At 30.1% G+C, this 19,186-nt stretch overlaps 2 protein-coding genes across 2 annotated transcripts; one reads left to right on the forward strand and one right to left on the reverse strand.

The window, feature by feature from the left end:
- Positions 1–1,780: 1,780 nt before the first annotated feature.
- Positions 1,781–9,459, reverse strand: LOC106691561 (mitochondrial transcription rescue factor 1). The gene is made up of 3 exons (XM_067051155.1): positions 8,957–9,459; positions 8,745–8,881; positions 1,781–1,904 (listed from the first exon to the last, which is right to left on the reverse strand). The coding sequence occupies exons 1-3, from the start codon at positions 9,164–9,166 to the stop codon at positions 1,796–1,798; spliced, it is 456 nt and encodes a 151-aa protein (XP_066907256.1). The 5' UTR covers positions 9,167–9,459; the 3' UTR covers positions 1,781–1,795.
- A 71-nt stretch (positions 9,460–9,530) lies between these two features.
- LOC106691564 (oocyte zinc finger protein XlCOF6) lies at positions 9,531–18,983 on the forward strand. Its single transcript, XM_014437385.3, has 5 exons — positions 9,531–9,668; positions 9,890–10,441; positions 10,524–10,569; positions 13,603–13,769; positions 17,060–18,983. The coding sequence occupies exons 2-5, from the start codon at positions 9,896–9,898 to the stop codon at positions 18,377–18,379; spliced, it is 2,079 nt and encodes a 692-aa protein (XP_014292871.1). The 5' UTR covers positions 9,531–9,668; positions 9,890–9,895; the 3' UTR covers positions 18,380–18,983.
- Positions 18,984–19,186: the final 203 nt, after the last annotated feature.

Here is a 19,186-nt window from a genome sequence, read left to right on the forward strand (position 1 = left end):
GCACATTAAAATAAGTTAGTCATACTTATTTGTGTTTCATTAACCGCACCCCCAACCATCTTCTCCTCATTTATCATCCACGGTCAACTATCTCTCATAATTAATATTTAAGTAATTAAATTTTAATATTTATATTCATTAATTAAATATACTTCTCAAAGCTACATACATGGCTTACAGTACAAATATAAAAGAATTATAAAAAATAACAAGTTTCAACTAATAATATGGTGCTTACAATGAGATTTTCGAAATAATATAGCCGTTCATCAGGACAAATGCATAGGTCCAATTTTATTTAAAATATATGATGCCGTTTTCAAATTTCAGGAGCTTTGTAAATATTACTCAATTTAACTATCTCTAAGTCTCCTCTTCCCACTTTAAGCAAATATTTCAAAAGTGATATAGGACCGTCACTCCTTGGAGGTCTTAGTGGGGTTGGTCTGTTCAGGAAGGATTGCCTTTTTACATGTTATGATCTCCTATTGTGAGATTGTGACATGTCATACATCGACCAACCTACTCGCTATAATTGTCAATGAAAAGTCAGATAAGCAAGGCTACCACGGAGGGAGGGAGTGGATGGTTTCATGCCATTTTCCAATTGCAGGCACTTTTTAAATATTGCTCTATTTAACTATCTTAAAGTTTCCTCTTTCTGTTTTAAGCAAATATTTCAAAAGTGATATAGGACCGTCACTCCTTGGAGGTCTTAGTGGGGTTGGTCTGTTCAGGAAGGATTGCCTTTTTACATGTTATGATCTCCTATTGTGAGATTGTGACATGTCATACATCGACCAACCTACTCGCTATAATTGTCAATGAAAAGTCAGATAAGCAAGGCTACCACGGAGGGAGGGAGTGGATGGTTTCATGCCATTTTCCAATTGCAGGCACTTTTTAAATATTGCTCTATTTAACTATCTTAAAGTTTCCTCTTTCTGTTTTAAGCAAATATTTCAAAAATAATATAGGACCATCGCTCCTAGGGGGTCTTAGTGAAGTGGGTCTGGCTGGAATGGATTGCCTTTTTTATATATAAAATTGTGTATAAATAAATATACAATTTTAACATAAACCATTATTCAATGCTTAACGTTGTGTATGGAGGAGGTATATTTCATCTTCAATTTTGAAAGAAAATGTGATGCTACACGCCTTTTCTATTAAAATTATCTGAAGCATGTGCAGTATAGCTTTTGACAGGGGGAAAACCCATACCCACATGCTATACAGTTCAGTTCCTTGCTGTCAGAAGTGGTTGGAACAGACCTAATGAACATAAAGAATTCTACTAGGGCTCAAATTAAAGCTAGTTAAATGCACTATTAATTAGTTTATAATGATATTTTAGCTACTTTTAATACTTTAGTTGTTATTGACATAAACTTAAAAACATATGGTGGCCATTTTGAAAAATATGGAATATTAGGGCAATGGGCCCCACTAGAAGTGGTAAACTTTACCATGGGATTTTTCAAATTTTTTTACAAAATAATATGTTGACAGAAATTAGTTTACACTAAATAAAGCTTAATTTTACTATTTTTACTGGACAATTATTATGTAGGTCACATGTATCTTAATTTAGGATGAAGTAAAATTTATTGGACCCGATTTATTTTGTTCTTAAACAATCTTTCAAATTTTAGTAGTCACAAAGTCAGTGCTTTGTTTTACTGAACTTAGTTTCTTCTCAATACTTTATTAATTTCTTTTTTTTTTTTTACCGATCGCAATATGCATAGTGGTTACTGTTAGTTTTTTAACATACAATAAATAGCCTGTATAATTAACTAATAACTGAGTAGCAATTTGAATCACTTACCTTTTGACTTTTCTTGAGAATTTTTTTTCCATTCACTCGAATTTTGCTTTCATAGAAATAAGTTTCAATTTTGCTATAAAACCAAAAATATTAATTAGCATTATCTATTTTGAAACCCATGCAAATAAACAATTGTTATTAAAGTACAGGCCACAAAATGTAGGTTTTTAAGTAGAAATTGCTGAGTAACACTGTAAGCTGATGCTATCAATAATTTTGTTGGCATCATTTTTAAAAAGAAAAAATTAATGTTTATTTATTTAATTCCAATTTTATTTTATTATTTTTTCAAAAATGAGACCACCTTGGCTAAAAAAGTCTGAAGATCATTTATTGTATGACTAACAGTAAATGATTAGAGTTGACAGAGTTTATTAGGGTCAACAGCTAATAATATAATACATGAACAATAAGCTTATTAGTGCATTATACTGATGCATAGCATGGTATGCAAACTAATCTTTCGTCCTACAGGATTAATTAGAAATTGGTATTTATTTATTAATTATAAATTAATGAGATGTCTGCAGTTCCCTAATACATTCATGTTAAATGTCAGAATTATAGATAGCTAGTTGCAATAAAATTTTAATCCTTTTACTGTTGGGGCCCTTCAAAAATAGCTTGATAGTAATTTGTTTCTTATCTATCAATTCATGAGACTAAATGAAAGTTTCTTAGAAAAATGATATGTGATCTAGTGGTATCTCTTTCCAACCTGAGCAGTCAAATTAGCAATCAAAACTATTGTCGGGTCTATGTTTTTCACTCCTGTATTGTTCAATCTAACAAATCTTTTCTTTATTAGCAAATAAAGAGAAGGTAGTAAACTAAATATAAATACAAGGTAATAAACGTTTTCCAGCCTTTGCTACAATTGTCAGTGTCTTAGATTTTGCATATTTGTTGGTGGTATCCATGACTTTTGGTTCTACTTCCAAGTGCAATGGCTTCACTTATAACAGGACCTCCAATGCTGTTGTTATTCATAGCACCTGAGATCAAAAGGAAAGTAGGCTAATCTTTAATTTTATGATTTGCATGTGACAATTACTGTCTGTCAATTCAATGTATTTGGTGCCCATCTACCATTTAATTTAATTGTTTTTATTTGGTTTCTAATTTAAGATTTTATTTTTCAAACTTAAATCCAAAATATAGAGTAATTTTTAATATTCACAATTCTTGGTTTTAATAGATATAATTATACTGAATTATTGAACTAAATGATACTAGTCATTTCAAAATTACGAACTATTTTAGGTCAAAAAGAATTGTCGGTGGTCAGTATATTCTGGTCCTCAAGAGGACTATGCATGATATCTAGATAATAATTATCCCATTTCTCTTTTCTTGGTCGCATCATAAACTATTTGCCTACTCATTTCGAGCAATATCATGAAAAGGATAGTCCATTTTTTAGAAGTTATTAAATCATATTTTCGTGCATGAGAATCTATCTTTCTCATACACCAAGAAAATTAATTAGATGGTATACAATCTTGTAGCGGCCAACAGTTGCGAGCTCTAGCGACAGCAAACACAAACCCGCTTAGTACCGTCTACTACTGCCATAACACTACATTTCGACCAAGACCAGATAATTAATGGATATCTTAAAGATGGGTCTATACAAGGGCAATGAAGAAGATTCCTGCTAACGAGGAACTGTATCAGATCTACCAGAAACCAGATGGCAGGGTCATTTAGCAAGTACTAGGGAATCAGTTATAAACGCCAACAAGGTAGAAGAGGACCACACTTGAGATGATGAATGAAAAATATGACAATTAGAAGATGGATAAAGCTTGCCCGAGAAAGGAGAAAGTAATATCTTATAAGCATGGTCTAAGCACTATAGGATTGTATCGTTAAAAAATAAATAAAGGTCTCTAAAAATTGGTACTATATAAATATCAAATTATTGTTTTTATTATATATAAAACTAATTCGCAAAAACTTTCTGAATGAATCCTAATAAGTTCACTATTTGAACGTCTCCAGACGTCCTGAGGTTCTACTTAGTCAACTAGTATTTTTGGATTTGTTACTTCAATAAACTTAACACCTTTCTTTACTAACACTCATGAGTTCTGAAGACTGGCTTCCCTCATACTTGTTACTCGATAGACGTAACCATAACTTTTACAATGTTCCGAGACTGGTCCGTGGTAAAGTAAAGAAAGTAAGGCCATTTCGGTTACCCCTTCGCTTAAATCTCATTTCTACCTACCTTATTATATCGGAAATATAAACATTTTTCCACTAAAAACTAATATATTTTAAAAGGATATTTTCATTAGTCAAATTATTATGTAAAACATTTGAAGCACAGCAGTCAGATTTGTGTCAAGCAAGATAAAACAGTCAGGTGAAGAGAAATATTTTGTCATTTCATGAAGCTACTACGAACGTGGGTCACAGATTTCAATGGAAATTTTTTTCGGTGATACAAGGTTGAAAAATAATAGACACGCTTACAAGTCTTGGTAATGCCCTATAAGAACCGAGAATAAAGTATTGTGAGTATTGTCGTATGCTACCTTTGCTCTGCATCTGTAGGCCATAGTCAACCAGGGGAGCAAACCATAGTCAAATCAGGTTGTGATATTACAGGGAAAAAGAAATGAAACCAAAATTTTTAAATATATATAATTGTCCCAGGACTTTATTAGTTACCACAATTATTATTTGATTCAAAAAAGTAATTTTTTATTAAATTAATATTTCTTTTTTTCAGTTTTAGGGGAGGACAGCTGCTCCCCCTCCCCCCCGCTGAGTATGCTCAAGTTCTAACCTCTAACCTATATCTTTTCGATTTTATGCGTTTATATGAGGAAATAAAGAAAAACTTGTGAAACGTTTTATTTAATATCTATGGTTCTAATTTGTTTAGGAAAGTCATTTCGTCCATTAGAGTCCTAAATCCCTCTTAAGTTCCTTGTAGATTTGTGAAGTCATGTTGAAGTTAGTACAATTTAAGGTAAAAATGTTCTATAAAGAAGTTTATATTTTAATTACAACGAAAATTTGTATTTAAGGTTTTTTTTTTTGTACGAAACATGAATATCAACTTAAAATATATTTTTTTTTTCAATTTCTTGAGACTGGTATTTATTTATCAAATAAATCAAATGGTATCCTTTTTTAGCCTCAACACTCTTTATTATATCAATAGTCCAACGTTTTGGCCATCCTCAAATATAAATTCTCACCTCACATCAAAAATTCAAAATCTTTTCCAGGCTAATCTGCCCAGGTCTTCAATTATAAGTCAAAACACCCATTTCTTATTAAACTTCAATAATTTTTAAAACTTTTAATTTTTGATTTATCAACACTATCACTATTATATAAACAAACTAATTTATTATTAATTTATATATATATATATATATATAGGGTTGCAGTCAAAAAAAGAACTATTTGTTCTTTACATCTTCTACATTTGTTATATACATCTTCTTATATTATTAATTTACAATAAATTACTTTGTTTATATGATAGTGATGGTGTTGATTAATCGAAAATTAAAAGTTTTAAAAATTATCGAAGTTTGAAAAGAATAGGGTGTTTTTTGACTTATAATTGATGACCTGGGCAGAATAGTCCGCAAAACATTTTGAATTTTTTATGTGAGGTGAGAATTTATATTTGAAGATTGTCCTTGAGGATGACTGATTTGGCCGAAACATTGGACTATTAATATATATAATAAAGAGTATTGAGACTAAAAAAGGATACCATTTGATTTATTTAATAAATGAATATCAACTTTATTTATCCATAAAGAGATATTTTATCTCAATTTGCTAGATCAGAGGTCTAAATTATTTCAATACTGTGCTCTTATTATAGTGGTATAGTGGAGTAATACCAATCAATTTGTTTTTGGATGTAAAATAACAAAACAGTATTGTAAATTGCATTATTGCAATTTGCACTTTCTGTAAAGTTGGCCAAAAAAAAAAAATTCCTTAGGGAAAAAGAAAGTCTGATTCGTTTGTGGTATCCTCAAAAACCCCCAAAAAACGGATTTTGATCAAATATTTTACCCTGCCCACTTCCCAACGTTAGCCGGTATGAATTGTTTTTATAGAGCACCCAATACCGATCTTAACAGCAAAATATATTTTATTTGAACCGGAAATGTAAAATATTTTGCTTAAGATAGTGATTTTTATATCTGTTGTTAACTAATATAATAAATAACTAATTTAAATGGCAATCTAAAATTTCATACTTGTTCAGGGAAAAAAAATAAAACATATAAATAGATATAACATATCATCACTTAATCTGTGATATCACGTAAATCTTAAAAAAATGAAAAAGATTTTAATATTTTAAAAATAATAAAAAAATCAATGCATTATTCTTGAGGCATATTGTCTCAACCATTGTTTTGTAGAAAACTTAAAATATTTTTCTGAATTCCTGATGACTAGAGTGAAGCACAATTTTTTCGCTCACAAGTTTCGAGGAATCAGAGATAGATTAAATGACTATATTTAATCTTTTTTTATTATTATTATTTTTACTGGCGGTTTCAGCGTTGGAATAAGGCCTAAATTAAATAAAATATAAATGTGCAGTATAGGACTCCCATGGGAGTCTTGGTTGAATTATTTTTCCGTATGCTCCTGACGAAATAAGTAATTGAATATACATACAGGTAGGTATATGTATATCTGGTTCTTTGTGGATTGCCTTCTGGCATTTTAAGGTGATGTGCAGGGTCCAGGTAGTGTTGTGGTGGCTTATGCCAGTTGAATTTGGTTGAAAAAAAAAAAGTGGTATATTACAGAAGCTTATTGTAATAAAACATTTTGAAGTGCTGAGTAGAGAGATCTGGAGTAAACCTTGTTCACTTGACAGGTATTGAGAGGATAAGCCTATTTATAATTTTTTTTTTATGTGGTTTTCTCAAATTGCAATTTTTCAAAACTTAGGAACTTTAGGAAGTGATATACCCTACACTATTAATAAAACTGAAACACTTGTTATTTTCAAATAGGAGTCTACTTAAATAAATTTTAACATGCCACAAACTCAAAAATACTTATATGTTTTAAAAAATCGATGCTCAAAATAACCCATCAACATGTGGAAAATTCTGTTTTAGTTGATTCCTGCTTCATCAGCTTCTTACTAGTTGAATAAAAAATAAAATAGAAGCAACTACCAGAGCTTTGTATTAAATGAATTGACAACACATGTAACTTATAGTTTGTAATAACTAGGGATAGGATTTTTATGTTTTCACATATTTTTACCTGACCATGATATCTGCAATTCCTTACTAACTAAAGATGTTTCAAGAAATTTCTAGCCAAAAGAAGCCATTTTTATTTTACATATTTTTAAATATTTGGTCTTTTTTACATAGATTATTAGATTAGATAGAAATTGCTTTACGAATTTCCGTTAGTCTCCTTGTATATAATATTCAAATATTTTTTCTTAAAGTGCTTTTTTCACTTGGCATTACTTGGCATGTGTATTTCTCAAGAAAAGTTTTTAAGTCCGGATTGCTAATAATTATAATTTGTAGATAGGAATGTCTGCCCTGAAAAATGCTCGGCACAAATCTAAAGCTAAAATTACAAACCTAAAGCATTTGTTTGTTTGAACACATTAATCTCAAGATCTGCCAGTCTGATTCAAAAAAATTCCTTTTGTGCAAGATAAACTGTTTATTGAGAAAGGCTTTGGGCTATACAGTATCACACTACAACCCATAGAAATAACAAACCATTTAATGAAAAGCTTCTACACGTATGGAGCCCTAATCATTCTTCTTATGCCTTAGGTTTGAGTCAAATTAAGAAAATACTATTTTCACTCAGACTATCTAAAGATGATTTTGTCAGTGTCAGTTTTTCGTTATTGGTGGTTTATTTTTTCTATATAATCTTTAGATTTTATTTGGTGAGTCATATTTTTTGGGATATGTACATACTCATCATGTATATGAAGGAGGTAGGTATATTCCAAATTTAACATGGATGAAACTCCAGGGCATAGCTAGTTTTAAATAAATATAATTGGTATTATCACTCACATCAAAGATAACTTCAGAATATAATATTGTTTAAAATGCACTCCCTCCCAGTATATATCCAATTGTTTTTGAATACAAAAAGCATTAACGATCAGTAATCTATATGCTAAACAGAAAACTAACCGGATAAAAAATAAAAACTAACACTGAAGGGAATTTATATTCAATCCTGTAAAACCTGCTATAACAAAAGGTTTTAACCCTTGACAGGTGTGCTGCAGTCCATTGGACTTCAATTATGTACTATTTAATAAGTTCGGTTTGTGTTCACCTGCCAAAAAGCCTTTTCCTCTGTCTGTCACTCAGCTGGTTATAAGTATAAAAGTTTGTTTATTTAAATGTTTTTGATAAACTATAGAGAGAAGAATGATAAATTTTTCAATAACATTAATACAGGTTTTTTGATTTGGTGACTCCATGACAAACTGAATGTAATAAATACTGGCCATACCAGTTAAGGGTTAATATTCAAAGGATTACCAAGTGGAAAAAGCTTTGGAACGCAACTCACCATTTGGATTACTAGCTGTTCTCAGAGTTTAGAATCCTTATGGTAGATTGCTCATAAATTGCAATCTGAAAGATATTTTAACCATAGTGAAAATGTTACCACCACAGTATATTTTTTTTGGTCTCATGGGATTAAAAACCATGTTAATTTTAGCCTGCTCATGTCTGGGTGCTATTACTACTCAGACCTTGCTACCTGTAGCCTGCACCAACTAATTGGGAATAGTTAATTTGTTATTTTAGTCTATAAAATCTGATTCTTCAAATCAAGCATATCTTGAGAACACTTAGCTATATTGTATAAAAAAAATGATGCAAATTAAAATTTAAAAATTTACTTTCTAGCTAATCCCAATCCAGTTTTTAAAATGGCATCTGTTCTCAGTGACAATACATGCCCTACAATGAGTTTAGAATCACCAAAGTCTTCATCATCATCATCATCATCACTTAATTCTGCTTTAGACTCTTCTTCCTATAGTAAAAAATCATGTAAATAAATCCTCTTGATCTTCTCAATTTTATTGATTTAAAAACTGCAATATAATACCTTAATTGTCTTTTTATACTTAAATCGTTTAATAACTGAAATATGAGGTTTATTAAAAGATAATATTTGTTTACTACAGAACAACCTAACATCTAAACTCGAATCATTATCTAAAATTTGGTCACTACAACGTCCCATTACTAAGGAAGTAAAAGGGGATAAAATTTTTAAATGTACAGGCCGTTTTGGTATCAATCTTACGAAATTCATTTTCGGGTAGACTTGAAACCTCCCCAGCTACGGCCTTCGGGCGTACAGTGAAACAGCACTGCTGCAGTGAGATACTTTCGACAGACCACAGCATACCTATCAGTCGCCATTGTCATGCAAGAATAGGGTTTTATTTGTTTTGAATTGTATTTAGTTCATCATTTGACCAATAAATAATTTCTCTGGCGATTGATTAATGATTATGTCAGTGTTATCCAGTTATTGTCCAAGTAATTTAAAGTTATTCAGAAAACAAATTTCCTTAAAAACAACAAAATGTTTGTCCACAAAGGAGGTTTAGTTCCTAGAATTTCCTGTAGGACTTCAGTCTACGTTATTGAATTTTCTGTAGCTCAGCTTAGCTTAATTTTTATTAATGAAAACTCACGAATTTCAATAAGAAATCGGTGACTTTCGTCGGTGGTAGTTGTAATATTTGTTTCGTGTTTAATTGTGAGTAGGTGGCCCCATAACAGTTTAGTGTAAGGCATATCTGATATTGGTAAGTACATCCATATATTGATGTTTTACTTATCATTTTATCCTTCTTTGGGCTCTCAAATCATTATATTTTCCTTCTTTTTGTCTGCACAAGCTTTAAACTATGTTCATTTAATTGATATTTATATCAGTATTCCTAATTAATAAGTTGTTTCAACTTTCTGAATCATTGAAAACCTGTTTAAATATTTATGTTGTGATTATAATCATTCTGTTGTGTAGGTCAAAATGGAACAGCAGTTGCTAGCATGCCCTGTTTGCACACTCTTTCTTCGGGAAGGAATGTCCATGCAAAATCATTTAAATACTCATCCAAAAGATCAAGTTATTGAAGCTTTAGTTAGATTATATACTTCTGGAAGACCATTTAATGCTTATAGTCCTCCAGCTATTGTTAACCCTTATCAGGTTGTATCAGAAGAACATATATTTTTGGGTAGACAACAGGTTACCACTAATATAATTCATGCCCCCTATATGGGGTATCCTGTCTATCCCAACCAACAAATATTGGGATCAAGTGAATTTACTCAGTCTGAATCAGTTCAATTGAATATTTCTGGACAAGAATCTGGTGTTATAACCACTTTAGTTAATTATTCAAATCAAGATGACTATAATAGAGAACAAATTGAGGATGAAAATCCAGAAAAAATTATTCCTGAAGAATGTCAAATAAAGGAGAGCAATGAGATGATTGAGATGAGTGATGTGCCGAGTACAAGTCATCCTGCTTCACCCATGAGCCATCATTCTGTTGCAACACATATTACAGTATTAAATAAACTATAATCATATTTACTTTTTTATAAATACTATTGCACTTAACTTTTTTCTATTTTCTATTTTTTCCTAGGATGAAGAAGGACATTGTGACAATGTAATTATTCCTGATGATCGAGGTAATGTACCAGAGTTGAATTTCAATTTTACAATTTAAAATATGCTGTTTAAATTTATCTATATAAAATATTCTGTTTAAAATATCAATATAAATTTAAAATATTCTATTTCCTATCATGTTTGTTATTAACTTCTCATATTATATAAATGTTGTTCATATATATGCTTACCTACTAACTAAAATTATTTTATCATTGCTTGCTGTAGAAACTTTTTCATGGCTCGTTGCAATTTTACTTGTGAATATTTTATTATTCTGCCTACTAATACTTAAAAACCTTTTTAAGGTTTTATTATGAATTTTATTGGTTGAGAAGGGCTTATTGACTTATTTATTGGCTTGTAATGCATTTGAAGGTTTATTGAGTAAGCATTGTCTGATAAGTTTTTTAGCTCCTTGGTGATCATCATCCAGATAACATTAATTACCAAAAGCAATATTCTCAATTATCAATACAATATAACCAAAGTTAATATAAGTTAATAAAAATTTAAATATAAGAAGATGGTGAGGGTTGCAGTCAAAAAAAGAACTAATAGTTTATAACTATTTTAAAATAGTTATAAACTATTTGTTCTTTTTTTTACGGCCACCCTGACCACCTTCTTATATTAATGGTTACATTTAAATTCCCATAGTAAGAAATGCTCCTACAATTTGCATTTAAATTTGTATATTGAAACAAATTCATTAAGTTGTAATATTTTAATTGTAAACATTGCTAATTTACTTTTAACCTAATGATTTGTGATCCACTGTAATTAATGAACTGGATTTAATTATCCATCATCACTTGTTTGTCGATATTAATAGTACATTTAAAAAAAAATCCTTAGCTAAAAAAGAAACCAGTTGTATATCTGGGTTTTTAATTGTTTATTTTTAATACTAAACATCTCAAAATCTTTTAATTACTGTTATTTATAATAATTGTTATAAATAGAAAAAATTAAATTATTGAGGTCACTGATAAAAAAAAAAAAGTAATTAAAACAAAGTTATGTAAGATTCTGGCACTTAATATTATAAAACACAAATTAGGTTTACTTTCTAAAAAATGTTTTGGAGAAGTTTATTATGTTTTTAAAAGAAAATTTTTTTTTGTTTCAAAATACTGTTGATGTGTATAAGATTTTGAAGTTAATCAATAATTTTTTTTTTAAATCCTGTTGATCTGAATGATATTTTGAAGTTGCTCAATCAATTGCTTAAAATATGAACATTATATCAACTAATTATTTAATGCTCTTTTGTTCATTGGCTTGGGCTGTAAGAGTGAGTTATTCTACAAGTTACAAACCTATTTTTGCCAGAGTGAATTTATAATTTATTTCAGGAGTCCACCTCAAAATAAAAATTAATATTAATCCTTTGAGGCAAAATTTGAACTGGCTCTGCTTTTCACTTGAGATTTCTGAAGTGCTATCCTAAGATGTATAGTCACTGTTTTAAAATTTTGGATCATCAAAACTATTCTTTTCTGGCACTAATTGTAAAGGCATTTGTAAAAATTTGTTTCTTCACTTCTGGGTTTGTCTTATAAATCCTTCATTAGATATAGTATTTTACTTTAATAAAAAATAAACTTTTATTGATAACTGTGTTATTAAATTGAAAATTTATACAAATGAGTAAAGAGACATACAAGTAAATAGCCTCTGATAATAACTAGCAACTGATATGATGCCTTAGTAAATTATATCTTTGAGAAAGATTTGTTGATAACCTTTCTCTTCTACAGTTTTTATGGGTCATAATTCCTACTTAGTGCACATTCCTTGGAACTAATTTTTACCAAGGCTTAGTAATAAATTATATCTGAAAAACATAAACAATGGGAAATAGATCACAGCTTCAGAATGAAACTGCTTTCTGTTGTGCAATAAAGAGTAAATGTTGGTGGATAAAGCTATTAGATTTAGTTATTTTGCATGATGGGCATGGTCTTCTCGAACTTATCAGGGAGTAGGTGTTTGATGATTTTGATTAGTAAAGCAACGTAAACTTAGTCGCTGGACTCGTGAAATCTTTCATCCTTATGATGTAATCAATTCATTTTGTTCTTTGGCACATGATGGGATCGAAGATACTCAAATCTCAAAATGCTGCGTATGTGCATCTTATTTCTGTTTCCTCTTCCTTGTTTTCTGTGATTGCAGATTCCTGGTCTGATAGCTTAGAACAACTTCATAAATATAGTTTCTTAATTTAACTTGTTGTTTTGTAGTAATCTCGCTTAATCCAATTTTTTCATATAGGTTATCCGTATTAATAGGCTCTATTTATATGTGCAGGCTTTAGGAATAAGTTCAATTAATGATACTGATGACTTGATTATATAATTTTATGAAGATCTCTTATTTTGCCCCTTTTGAACCTTCTACAATTATCAGGGTTATGGTTGTTCAGATTGTCTCAAAACTTATTTTGAGTCATGTAGGAGTATTTAATTTTTAGTTTCTAATTTACTTTAGTGATAGAGACGTGACAACTGTGCGTGTTATGGCGTGGGTAGGACCCAGAACACCTGGTTCAAAATGTTGTGGGTTCAATTCCCTCCACCTAGGGCAGTTAATATTTATTTCTCAGTGGTCCCAAGAAATTAATCTTGACATTCCCACCTTGGTTATTTCGCGGCAGCAACTAGGTAGTGGCCAGGGGTTGGTTAATAGGACCACTAGGCCCACTAGCCATTCTAGTTCCCCCAGTTACCAGTGCTGTAGTGATCTTGTAAACTTTGGTATTTTTTAATTGTAAGCTGTATTTTGTTTATTTATACTAAATAATTTTTTTTAATTTAATATAAATAACTGTTTTCTGTGTCTTATCTGCCTTGATAGTTTGTTTCTAAGCCTTCAAATACATTTTTTTTCAGTTATTAATTAAAAACCAAGCTTATATATCTTATTTATGTATTCTCATTATGATCTGTCACTGTTTGGTTATTATTTCAGTCTACAATTAAGCATAGTCTCATAGTTGTAAATTGTATGTTTACACTGATATTCATATACTTAGGACAATATTTTAGATTACGAAGATGAAGAGGTTGGAAAAACACATTTGGATGAAGAAAACGATCCGGAATTGAGTAGCTCTGGTCTTAATATTGCTGCTGATGAGAAAATGCCTCCCAGGGGAGAACTCTCTGGACAAGAAAGTCTTGGAACAACTGTCAACTCAGTCTGGCTTCCAGAGGTTGTATGCATCCTTCATTTTTTTTTTCTTTAAACAACCATGTCCATAACAAAATTCTGTTTTAATTATAGGTTTGATACAAAGTTGATTCCAAAGAGATTCGTTGTTCTAAATGAAGACCATGGGGGATAAAGTGTGATGTTACGTGTTTTCAACATTGCGTTAATGGCAGGTAAAAATAGATGAGGGAAAACACTACATTTCTATCAGATAAAATATGCAAAAAAAAAAAAAACTTCTCTCCCTGTCAAAGATAACCTCCAGAAATTGCTACATCGAAAAATAAAAGACGCTTTTCCGGAGAAGGTGAAACATCCTGTTTTGTTTCAAGGGTGTCTGACAAGTGCTATTAGGGAACTTTGTTAATCCTGAAAAAGTCAGAGATAAGTTAGAAAATCTACCGAAAAACCTGAAAAATAGCGATGGTTGAAAGATTTAATTTTAAAAATTCTGCAAATTATTACGTAAGGGTTTCTTATTTAAATTAATCATTTATTACATCAATAAATAATAAATCATTAAAGTCTTTCAGAAGCATTATAACAAGCCTATAACATAAAATAAGAATGCCAAGTTCATGACAATGTAGCTTGCTTATCATTTCTGTTGATTACATAACCCATAGTATTGAAATTTCATGATTAGTGATTTGTTGTATAAGAGTGTAATGTACAGGATGAGCCATTTTTTACTTTCATTTGCCTACATAAGAAATATATAGTAATGGTGATCGTGAAAAAATTATAATTGCAATTTTCAACTGAAATACACGTTTTGAGGTCGCCAGAGTCCAAATAACCAAGTTTTGCAAAGTAGTGTCTCTGTTTGTGGTAGGTCTAGCTCAAAAACGAATATTATGACACTGAAATTACATATTTAAGGCAGTTGTATGCTTGGGGTTTGATAGCTACTTTTTCAATTAAACCAACTGGCCTGAAACTGCCTCTTGATAGAATTGATTTTTCACATTTATCCGGTGTTTTCTCAAAAATGGCTCTAAGGATTTTGATTAAACTCGGTATGTCAATGGGCAATTGAATGGTCTTTATTATCAGATAGGTATTATCTTCATTGAAATAGTTTGACTGGGCTTAAATGCAGATTTTTAGAAAATATTCCTCCAAAATGCCTTTAATTTTGTTAATTTGAAAAAATAGACAGTTGTCATTGTTAGCTATAATAAACAATGGGTAAATTCAAAACAATTTAGAAGTTTATGATTAACCGAAGGAGAAAAAATAAAACATAGAATTTTTTGATTAACTGAAGCAGAGAAAATGAAACAAATATCCGATTTAAACTGAAAAAGCCAAGACTTCCATACAACCAAGATTATATTACTCCTTAGTTATCGTTTAACTGATGTATTCTTGGCTGGATCAAAATTTATATTCTTTATTTTCACCTTCAGAAACCCTAAAATATGAATTTTCGCATCAACAGTCAACAAAAATGTTTGCATTCTCTGATCTTTCAATTTTTTTTTTTTTTTCACGAAAATAGTGAGAACTTCCACATGAGCCCACCAATTTATAAACAACTAGGGAATGTATGTAGGATGGTAAGTGAAAGTTGTGTGGTGCATACACTGCACCAGAAAAAAAAACTTCAGCCCATACATATATGATTCTAGACCCATTTTTACAATTTTAGGGCCAAATGTACACCTTTTACTAATAATAGATGTACATGAGGTATTAGGAGAAATATAGGAGTATAAATGTAGGTGTAAACTTGAAGCAATAGTGAAAAAATATTCATTTTTGAGGTATTAAATTGAACTTCACATTTATTTGTTTTTAAAAATGTTGTAGAGCCACTCTTTTTGAATGATAAAACTTTGAAAAATCGTTCCAGAACCTTTTCTAATCTGTTCATATATTTTCGTGGCTTACTTCAAAATTTATTATAATTTCTACATAAAATTTTTTTTTAATACTAGAACCAACAAAAGCCACTTTAAAAAAATATATATACAATAACTATAAGCCCATTAATTAAATGGCCATAATTTGTGATTTTTGCCCATTTCTACATAAGTTTTTGATCGATTAAATTTGTTCAAAACGAATTTCTTGTCATCTTTTTAATGACATTATCAACTATTTTTCACTGAAACTTTACATTAAGTTCATTTTGATTTATTAGAGATTTCATAGGCTATCATCCATAGTATTTCTCTGGAACTACTGGGCCAGTTTTCTCAGTCCCAGCTCACTGCAAGATTATCCTTACAGCTCGACCATCTACCATTTTACTTCAAAATAGTGACCAATTAAATGTTTCATTCTTCCATGTTTCAACCATTAACGAAAATAAAGAAAAAATATAAAATATTCTTAACTATTGTGTTACATTTGATCTCGTACGCATTAACCAACATTTTTTAAAAAATAATCTTTTATAATTTATACCAAGAATTTTCATTTTAAAAAATAAATCCAAGGCACAGCTTTCCTGAAGAGGTAACACTTAGATTTAGATAAGGCCTTGGATTTTTGTTGCAAAATGAAAAGTTTCGAGATTGCTTATAAAACACAGATAGAAGAAAATGTTGGTTTTCCTATTCCATATGTGAATTCAATTAACAGTTATTCAAATAGACTAATATCTTGACATAAGAATAACTTCAGAAAATCACTAACTTACTCATTAAAAAAAAACTGGAAGAACTTCAAGCAAGAAGACACATACTTTTATCAAAAACTAGAACTTCCATTTTTTAAAAGTAAAAATAAATGTAATTTTACTTGTGTAGGTACCTGTTATTTGGTTTCTAAGTAAAAAGAGCATGTTACTTTTTCTTGACTACATTAATAGGATGAGTAAGCCAAAAATATTCATAATGCATTTTTTTTATAACTAAAGGTAATTAAGAATTATGTCCTCTTTTTTCCACTGATTCTAGAGTTCAGGTTGAAAGATTGGCAAAAACAATGAAGTTCACATTAAAATATCTATTCTGACCATTCTGCAATAGTTTTTTGTTCCAACTAGTTTAGTATTTAGGGCATCTTTTAAAGACAAAAACTGATTTTTTCGGGAGTCACCTTACTTAAATTTTGGTTTTCTCTTACTCAAATTTATTGGACATTGTCCTATTTTCCCCTGTGGTCTTCAAATGTTCTATAGAAAAGATTATAATGAATGAACCTTAGTTATTAATTATTTTAGTATTTAAAGTATTAGCAATTCAGTAATTTAAAATAAATACAGTGAATATTTATTTCCCAGTTACTTATATTGTTTCTGTGCCAAATTCATGTTATAATACAGAACCATTGTTACAGGCTTCAGTCATTTCAGATCCAATTTGGACCAATAAGCAGGAAGATACAAAAAAGAAGTTTCCATGCATCCATTGTCATGAAGAGTTCACCTGCCCCAAGGAAAGGAGAGTTCATATTGTTACTTTGCACTGTTCTACTGAGAATTCAGAAAGCAAGGCATTTCAAAAAGAAGTGGTATGTCTAAAATGTGGACTCCAACTTCAATCCCAAAAAGAGCTTAAGGCCCATATGAGAACTGAGCATAAAAGAGTTTCTAGGCACTGTACAGTTTGTAATCAGGAATTTGTTACCCAGGAACTTTATGCAGAACATTTATTAAAAGTTCACCCTTTGGAATGTAGGACTTGTGGTAAAACGTTTCATTCCAAGAGCAGTCTCTACATCCATGCAAAAATCCATATGCCTGTAAAACCGTATGCCTGCACAATTTGCTCTAAAACTTTTGTTACCAATCAAAAACTAAAAGAACATATGAATGGTCATACTGGTTTCGCACCTCTCCAGTGTAATTTATGTGATAAAAAGTTTAAGCGCTATTCAAATCTTAAACAGCATAAAAACAATGCACATTTACAGGTAAAAAAGAAATCCAAAGATTATTTTTGTGAATGTGGAGAAACGTTTAACACAAAAAAGAAGTTGGAATGGCACAAAGAAATACACGAATCTAAACCGAAGCAATGTATGTATTGTAGTGAAAGGTATGTTCATCTTGCTAGTTTGACTCGACACATTCGTAAAGCTCATGATAGTCACTTTATTCCACAAAATGAATCAAATATTAAAAAAAAGAATGTATCTTGCCCAGTTTGCAATATGGTTTTTATGGAAAAATCTCTAAAATTGCATATGTTACAACATAGTTCTCCAAGGCAATATGGGTGTATAGTTTGTGGAAAACGTTTTCAGACTAAGTGGAACTTACATTTTCATAGGTGGACTCATGCCTCCAGGATGTCCAAACCTTTTAAATGCTCTATGTGCAAAGGTGCTTTCGTAAGACTTTCAGAGCTACAAGCCCATCTTAGAACACATTATGGAACAAAACCGTTCACTTGTAATCATTGCGGTCGACAATTCAATAGGAAACATAATTGGCAAAGGCATGAAAAGGAACATTTACAAGCTAAAAAATATAGCTGTAATGAATGTGGTAAGTCCTTTCATCGTAGCTATTATTTAGTCGACCATTCACGAGTCCACACTGGTATAAAACCATATTCTTGTCATATTTGTAATAAAACTTCCTCTACCAAATCTAATCACAACAAACATGTAAAAACTCACCACGCCCGAGAACCTATTAACTCAGAATCATAATCTGCTGTTCTGTTTAGATCATTTTATTTCAACTGATTATGGGGCCACCTTGGCAATGATCAACCATCATATAGTTAATTATTTTCATAGTTTTAGATAATAGATTTTAAAACAGAGAAGAGTACAATTCAATTTTTATTATAATGTTTTAGTTATTTATTTTATAATTTTTAAGAGGTTCCTTAACTGTACTGATTTTACAAATTATTATAATTAAGTTTCTACCTATAATATTGTGATAATAGGAATATTTTAAGTAAAAAAATATAAAGTAAATTTCTTCATGTTATATATATACGACCTTGTACAGAGTGCAAAATTGTAAATATATCTTTAATAGAATTATTTGAGATGAATTAAATTTTAAAAAGTAATATTTATATATTTATTCGATTTGATTTTGTTTGCTTCTGCGATCATGTTCCTGATCGAATTTATTTAATTTTAAGCTTAATGGAGTTATTTATTTTTATGTACATAATGTATATACTGTGTAGATATAGTAGATCTAATTAATCTTTTGTATAATGTAAAGAAAAAAAATTGTCTGTTTTTAATATTGTATTTCTTGTAAATTTTTAGTGACTTTTAAAGTGAATTTCAAGCACCTTATAGATTTTAATGTTATTAAATGCCATTAAGCATTTCAAAGTTGAATTATTATCTTTCCATATAATCAAAATACCTCCCCTTCCTAAGCTAGGATTCGGTTGTTGTTTTGATACTGTGTATAGTTACAAGATGATCATATTCATCCTTTCTAATGACCTTAAAATCAGCTGATATTTCTTAAAAGTAATTACTCAG

The sequence above is a fragment of the Halyomorpha halys genome, unplaced genomic scaffold, assembly GCF_000696795.3.
Source record: "Halyomorpha halys isolate HHAL.00 unplaced genomic scaffold, Hhal_1.1 Scaffold2487.1, whole genome shotgun sequence".
Lineage (NCBI taxonomy): Eukaryota > Metazoa > Arthropoda > Insecta > Hemiptera > Pentatomidae > Halyomorpha > Halyomorpha halys.

What these genes read in the sequence shown, in the direction of transcription:
- LOC106691561 (XM_067051155.1), bottom strand. Translation starts at nt 9,166, where the DNA reads ATGAATTTCGTAAGATTGATACCAAAACGGCCTGTACATTTAAAAATT. An exon ending in AGTATAAAAAGACAATTAAG is followed by an intron (nt 8,882 to 8,956) that starts GTATTATATTGC and finishes TTTTTACTATAG; the next exon opens with GAAGAAGAGTCTAAAGCAGA. An exon ending in GGATTGGGATTAGCTAGAAA is followed by an intron (nt 1,905 to 8,744) that starts GTAAATTTTTAA and finishes TTGGTTTTATAG; the next exon opens with CAAAATTGAAACTTATTTCT.
- LOC106691564 (XM_014437385.3), top strand. Translation starts at nt 9,896, where the DNA reads ATGGAACAGCAGTTGCTAGCATGCCCTGTTTGCACACTCTTTCTTCGG. An exon ending in CTGTTGCAACACATATTACA is followed by an intron (nt 10,442 to 10,523) that starts GTATTAAATAAA and finishes ATTTTTTCCTAG; the next exon opens with GATGAAGAAGGACATTGTGA. An exon ending in ACTCAGTCTGGCTTCCAGAG is followed by an intron (nt 13,770 to 17,059) that starts GTTGTATGCATC and finishes CCATTGTTACAG; the next exon opens with GCTTCAGTCATTTCAGATCC.